Source organism: Haliotis cracherodii, unplaced genomic scaffold (genome assembly GCF_022045235.1).
Source record: "Haliotis cracherodii isolate W230 unplaced genomic scaffold, xgHalCrac1.p SCAF_14, whole genome shotgun sequence".
NCBI lineage: Eukaryota > Metazoa > Mollusca > Gastropoda > Lepetellida > Haliotidae > Haliotis > Haliotis cracherodii.
Window position 1 is genome coordinate 29,705,669 of NW_027266269.1, and position 7,229 is coordinate 29,712,897.

The window sequence follows — 7,229 nt, forward strand, 5'->3', positions numbered from 1 at the left end:
AACATCAATCCACGCAATTGGGATCGATGACATGCATCAACCAAGTCGGCGAGCCTGACCACCCAATCCCGTTAGTCGCCTTTTACGACAAGCATAGTCGCCTTTTACGGCAAGCATGGGTTGCTGAAGACCTATTCTACCCCGGAATCTTCACGGGTCGCTAAATGTTTAACTTCTCAGTCCAAGTGATTCATCCATAAAATCAAAGACACTTGCTGGGATCAAATATTATATTTATATTGTAATAGTGACATTTTAGTGATTAGATCAAGCAGTAGGACAAAAAACATGAAATAATAATATAATAATAAACGCACCCCACTCCACATAGCTGTGTTTTGTGGAAAAGAAGTGAGTACTTTACTCAAAATAATACGGTAAGTGTTTGTTGCAGTGTGAAATACGTGCGCTATTAATTAGGTGTGGATTTTCTCGTAAGATACGCTGAAATAGGAACTAGAATACAAGGATCAGGAAATTATTCTGACTATTATGCAATGCAAACTGTTTTCACAGTAAGAATACTAAATACATAATGGAAACAGAAGCCATACTTTCCAAATAGAATGATTTGGGTACATTGACAATATCAATGAAAAAGAATACAAAGGAATACATATCTGTAGGTACTTCAAGCAAGAAAGAGTTCTCGTTGGAAGACATCATTGTATGCCAAGCTTAAGCATGGTTGTCTTGCAGCTGTAAATCTCCATAGCTGTAGAACTGAATGCGGGACTGGAATACACTGTTTCCAGATTTGAGTATGTTGAAACATATCCCATCAGAATAGGTATCGTCGTCCCATAATTCCACTGTCAGAGTATCTGCGACTCCGGCGAAAGCAGTGATATGGTAGGAGGCATTTTTTAGAAATAGTGACTCTGTGTTTGCTTCACAATGTATTTTATTCCTGCTAAAATGATCCCCCAGTGCGTCCAAACAGTACTGCAATAACATAGTTGAGGTAACGTATCCGTACGTGCCTTCATCTCGCCTTGGGACTGTGAGCACAAACGGTTTAACCTGTGCACCCCTACATATCATGTGGGAAGGAGTGGCAAATGGTTCGAACCAAATGTCTGCTTTCTTGTAATATGATCCAAATCTTTCCTTCCAAATTTCAGGCAGAGGACATACTTCTGTGGGTGAATCAGAAACGAGTACGGCCTTATCTTTGACAACAGCTATTGGATGGGAAACATCAGGCGATCTCATCAGGAATTCACAGAGGATTGAGGACTTTCCGTATGATGCCAGTTTGCATTCAATCTCTGCGGGGTATTTGGGACTTGGGTTGTACATTTCTTTTGCGATACTGAATTCTCCTGTTAAGAGACGAAGATAATTGTTCTTCTCTAGCTCCTGTGTGTTTAAAAACTGCATACCTTCGTCTTGTTCGTGCATCAGGAATTTTCTACCTTGATATATGGTCTCTTGCACTGCAATAGGGTTTACCAAATCTAGAAGATAAAGAACATATAATCTCAACTCATTTCATCTCGTTTCAGGGGGATAATGGGATTTTTGTTGGAGAGCGAAAATATTTTTGGTCACTGATGCAGAACATATTGTTTCATAATGGTTTCGTAACAAAGCTGTATGATAATAGCCATCGTATCCCAATTGCGTGGATCGATGCACATGTGATTTCCATCCCTGGACTGTCTGGTCCAGACTAGATTACTTACACACCACCGTCGTATAGCTGGAATATTGCTGAGTGCGTCGTTAAACAACAAACAAATAAACGGGTTTTTTATGCGTAAACATGAATATGTCCACAGAAAAGTACGTTTTTGTCTGGTGCCTAATGTCACATTAAAACACTACTCATCCGTTGCGACGGTGACCTGTGAACATGCGAGTCTTGACTAGAAAATCGAGGGCTCAATTTAAACAATATCACGAGCTATGATCCACATAGTGTTGTAGTTATTACTCCCAATGTCCTATTTCTCATGAATATCAACATGTATATCACTGGGAGTGTAATACGAAGTATACCTACTTGTTCGACGGTCGAGCCCATTGTTTGCCAAGCCATGCGGTAACTTTACAATAGTCCGTGTTTTGGAGATGGCAGTGCGCCTCATGGGTATCTGTGATGCAAGTCTGAAAGTAATGTTTGGCGATTAACTTCTGATGACGATATTAGTGTACCAGAATGTTTCTGGGAGGTGGCTATGTATGAGGACGAAAGCGTCTATATCATCTCACATTTCATCTAAAATTAGATCAAGACCAGCTTTCGCGAGAAGATCACTTTTCTCCCTGGTGTTCAGCCTAGGCCTATCTGGGAAGCTTGACCAAAGTTGCGGCGAGGTGATTATTATTCTTGTCATAGTCATTTTCACTGCTCTCACATAATATACTACCATTGAATATTGTTCAACCACAATATTATGTACTGTCATTGTGTACACACTATTGTGTTCCGTGCAGTAACTTGCATTGATTTTTAAATTTAGTTACTGTTTCAATACAATTGTTAACTGTATACCAAGTGTTGGATGTTTGTTTGTTTCACGCTAAATTATTTTACATACAGATTTCTGGATTAACATATTTTTTTCAATTTGGGAATCGACACGTAACAGTAATTGTATAAAAGAGAGGGAATAAAACCCGGACACTCGGCATGATGAGTGAACACTTTAACACCTAATCAACGCTTTAAGCAATATTCTGTATTAATGGTCATCACACATTGCACCCCATAAGAGGCGCCTATGCCCGTCATAAGAGGCGACTAACGGGATCGGGTGGTCGGACTCGCTGACTTGGTTGCTGCATGTCATGGTATCTCAATTGCGTTCATCGATGCACATGATGTCAATCACTGGATTTTCTGGTCCAGACTTGATTATATACAGACCGCCGTCATATAGCTGGAATATTGCTGAGTGCGGCGTTAAACATAAAAACAAAAAAACAAACAAGTATTGCACCCATGAGGAGAATCGAATGCTGGGTTTTCGGCATGACGAGTAATTGCTTTAACCATTCGTGAGTAACGTGAAGACTAAACATCTGCCACATACAATAAAATGGTTTAAATTTACAATACAACTAATTAAATTTATGAATTTAATTTCCTGGGGTTTTTTTTATTTGACATAGAACACCCTTTTTCAGACCTTATTTATATTGTTACAGGGACAGATGCAGGAATATATCACATTATCCATTTATTACAATTCTGGGAATGAGTGTGTTAAGTGAAGTACAAATGTATATTAAACCACATGCGTATTAACAACTCCAATAGATCCAAACCACTTTGGTTTCAAATGTCGTTGATATCACACCAAGAAAATCTCGATATAGGTGACGAATGAAATTTGTGTTGACGTGCATGCGAGATATACGTTGTCATAATGTTTGACATGCGAGGTATACGTTGTCATAATGTTTGACATGCGAGGTATACGTTGTCATAATGTTTGTCATGGACATTGTCACAGCGTCCTGCATTGGTTGTATTATCGTCCCTATATTTGTGAAACATTCATCGTCGCCATGCTATTATTAAACGTATTTATGGATACACACAACGTTGTAGCAACCAATCTGGGAGTCTACAGCTTTATGGCATGACAACGTAACCTCACAACGTTGTAGCAACCAATCTGGGAGTCTACATATTAACGTCATGACAACGTAACCTCACGTTGTCGCAACAAACCTTGGAATCTACAGATTTACGTTATGACAACGTAACCTCACAATGTTAACCTCTGGGCGGACGCCCTACCACTAGATCCCGGAGGCGGTCACTTGCAATGAGTATTAGTAGTGACACTATAACATAGACAAGATTACACTACACATATTTGCTTATACTCTATTGATTTACTCACCTTGACCATATTGTAGCGGAAAGGCTCATGATAAATATTATCTGCATCCACTCCAATCAAATCATCAGCCAAATTGAACGTGGAATAGGATTGGTATCTGTTACTAACTCTTTCATATACCGGTGATAAATCGATAATTTCAACCATGGTGTCAAATTTTCCAAACTGCCAATCAAAACTGTGGGTGTGTCCCGGTGATGTACCAACCAATGAGAAAATAGACGGAACACAAGTCATGTCCTTGGACACATAAACCACACACACATTAGACTCTGCAACCAGTGAGTTAGTGCATGTTAGTCATGGTAATTACATGGTAATTGATACTGACATGTGTCTTGATGTGCCACATGTTAAGAATTATATGCTCATAAAATGAATCAATGTGCTTCAATGTGGGTCAGGACCGAAGCCCCAGAAACTCTCAGGTGTCAAGCTGCTGAACGCGGTCACTGAACCAACTACTATGTAAAGGCCCACGTGTCATAGCCACCTGTTTTAGTGTTACAAGTTATTTTCTGTTTTGAATATCGGAAGGTACATAGGTACCTGTGAATTTACCACAAGTCAGGATGTACGTTTTCACTTCATTAAATATTCACGCATTTATAAGAAGAAAACGAGATTTGTTGTTTAAAAAAGACTAAGGATGCATTTACCTTGGCTAAATTCAACGATAACTGGTTTCTGGCTCAAAGGTGAGGTTTAAATCAACCATTGTGTGTGTGCGTGTGTGTGTGCGCGCATGTGTGTATGTGTGTGTGGTTGTGTATGTGCGCGTCTGTGTTACAGTTACAATATGTGTTATTCTAAAGGAATATATATTTATAAAGATGAGTTTTCCGACGCGAATCATGAACATATCTCCTATCCACATGAGAGAAACATAATATTTCACTGGACACATGAAACATCTTCCGTCTCACAAGGTTTTGGTCTAAGAGTGAAAAATGTATTGTACACTATGCACTCTTCAAAAAAAGACATTTGAAACAAATGTGCTTTGGATCTGTCTCTCTGGTGGTAACCGTAATTTGTTCCAAGCACCTACGGTATTCGGTAATAACATCAACAGTTTAAATCATAAGTCCCAAGCACGAGAATCTGATGGCACACAAGTTCAGTAGCGTGTATGGCCACCATGTGCGTTGACAACTGCCACACAACGCCTCCGCATGGACCTTGTGATGCTTGTGAACACATGATTGGGAAGACGACGCCATTGTTGCTGCTCAATGGTGCCAAGATCTTGCAAATCCTGTGGTTGGTTCTGGAGAGTGCGCAGACTTCTGCAAAGAGCATCCCAGACGTGTTCGATGGGATTGAGGTCGGGAGGCCTTGACGGCCAGTCCATGACGTTGTCTCCCGCATTCTGAAGGAAAATTTGCTGTGTGGGGTCTGGCATTGTCGTGTTGGAATATTAAACCGGGTCTATGTGCTGCCTTAAAAGGCAGAAGTTCTGGTGCCAGTACCTGGTCGCGGTAAGCAGCAGCGTTGAGGTTGTCATGGATGACAAGAAGCCTGTAACGTGCATTGCCACAGAAAGCACCCCACACCATAACACTCCAAATCTGTCAACTTCCTGTACACAACACTGGGCGTAACGTCCATGACGGTGCGTCCACACCCTTGCCCTACCATCAGCAAATCGAAGATTAAATCTGGATTCATCACTGAAGACGACTTGATTCCAATTCCTCTGAGTCCATCGTAATCGTCGCTGTGCCCACAGGGTTGACGTTAACGTCTGTGTAATTGAGTCAGAATCGGCCCACAGTATGGCCGTCGTGCTTGATGGTGAGCAGTTCTCAGACGGTTTCGAACAGTTTGCGCACTCAGTCTACCCCTAAACAGTTCATTTCTGGTTGAAGTAGCCGTCAAAAATCGTTTACGGAGGTGACGTAAGACAATCTGACGATCCTCTTCATGTGACGTCACACGTGGTCGACCTGGCCGAGGGTGATCAGCGGTGGTACCCGTTTTCTGTAGACGCGTCTGTAAATCATAAACAGTCCGTCGACTACAACCCATCGTCCTTGCGACTTCAGCTACGGACGTTCCCGTCTGCAACATGCCGATGACAGGTTCACGTTGCACATTTGACGTGGCATGACAAATGGCCGGAAAGACTTTTGTTTTCTTGTGTTTTCATGATTTTGATCGATTCACCTGCACAAAAACGGGTGTTATCTGAAGACAATACGTGGCCATTACTGTTTCAATACACAATAAGGGCCCACAATGATAACTGGTCAAAATGTTAAAATTTTAGGATTGTGAAGTTTTTAATTTGGTCAGTAAATTAATATCATAGATACAAATATGAAGCTGGACAGTCACATTTTATCGTCGTACAAAGGCATTGACAACTGTTCTTTGTCGTGTCACATAAGGCCACAACGTTGCGCCGAGCTCAGTATCTCGTGTGACCGCCCCGGGCAGCAGTATGAGTGCATTGTACGAAATCTGTCCTGCGGAATTCTGTGCCATTCTGCTTGTAACGAGGTGGCCAGTGTTCTGACGTTGATGTACACGTCAATCGAGTTCATCCCAGAGGTGGTCGATTAGGTTGAGATCTGGAGATCTCAACGGCCAGTGCAAGGTGTTGATGTTGGCATTATGAAGGTAGTCTACCGTGACACAAGCTGTGTTGGTGGAACGTTGTCCCGTTGCAACAGCTCCCTCTGGTGGTCAATGATTGGAAGAAGGTGAGGTTGAAGAATTTGATTCATCTAGCGATTTGCTGTCAAATTTCCCTGAACTACAACCAAGTCAGATCTTCTGGTGTAGGATAGGGTCCCCCACACGATGACACTACCGCCACAGAAATTGACGAATTCACGTACACAATGTGGTGCAAAACGCTCATTTCAATGACGATAAACACGTTGTCTTCCATCTCGCCGGTGAAGAAGAAATCGTGATTCATCACTAAACCACCCTCGTCTCCAGTTTCTCAAATGCAAAGGCTGTAGGGTATGGCACCAACGCAAGCGTCACTGTCGATGGATCTGATGCAAAACAGGGACAATAACTGGTCTTCTCGGTCGGATTCCAGCCTCGCCAAGATGGTTCCTGACAGTCTGGTCTGATATCCTCCTCAAACCAGGGATGTGTCCTGGATTCTCCGTAGCTCTGGCATTGCGATGACCTTGATGGAATAGTCGAATGTAGCTATCCTAACTCTTGGTCGGCCGGTTCTCTGACGGTCGCAGTGGAATTCAACTGTGCATATCGGCCACAAAGGCGGTAAATGGTCCTATGGTGGAAGTTGAAGTGGCGTGGCCCAGAAGACTGTGATTCCCCTCTTTAGATTTGTCCGAAGGTGATGTTCCAATCGGCAGCGCTGAGTCTGGGCATTTTCGAACT

At 42.1% G+C, this 7,229-nt stretch overlaps 1 protein-coding gene across 1 annotated transcript; it reads right to left on the reverse strand.

The window, feature by feature from the left end:
• Window positions 1-678: 678 nt before the first annotated feature.
• On the reverse strand, window positions 679-3,907 carry LOC139460889 (uncharacterized). Its single transcript, XM_071242363.1, has 3 exons — window positions 3,861-3,907; window positions 2,009-2,112; window positions 679-1,460 (listed from the first exon to the last, which is right to left on the reverse strand). The coding sequence occupies exons 1-3, from the start codon at window positions 3,905-3,907 to the stop codon at window positions 679-681; spliced, it is 933 nt and encodes a 310-aa protein (XP_071098464.1).
• Between the last annotated feature and the right edge of the window lie 3,322 nt (window positions 3,908-7,229).

What these genes read in the sequence shown, in the direction of transcription:
- LOC139460889 (XM_071242363.1), bottom strand. Translation starts at nt 3,907, where the DNA reads ATGCAGATAATATTTATCATGAGCCTTTCCGCTACAATATGGTCAAG. An exon ending in TCCGCTACAATATGGTCAAG is followed by an intron (nt 2,113 to 3,860) that starts GTGAGTAAATCA and finishes CATTACTTTCAG; the next exon opens with ACTTGCATCACAGATACCCA. An exon ending in TGGGCTCGACCGTCGAACAA is followed by an intron (nt 1,461 to 2,008) that starts GTAGGTATACTT and finishes TTTATCTTCTAG; the next exon opens with ATTTGGTAAACCCTATTGCA.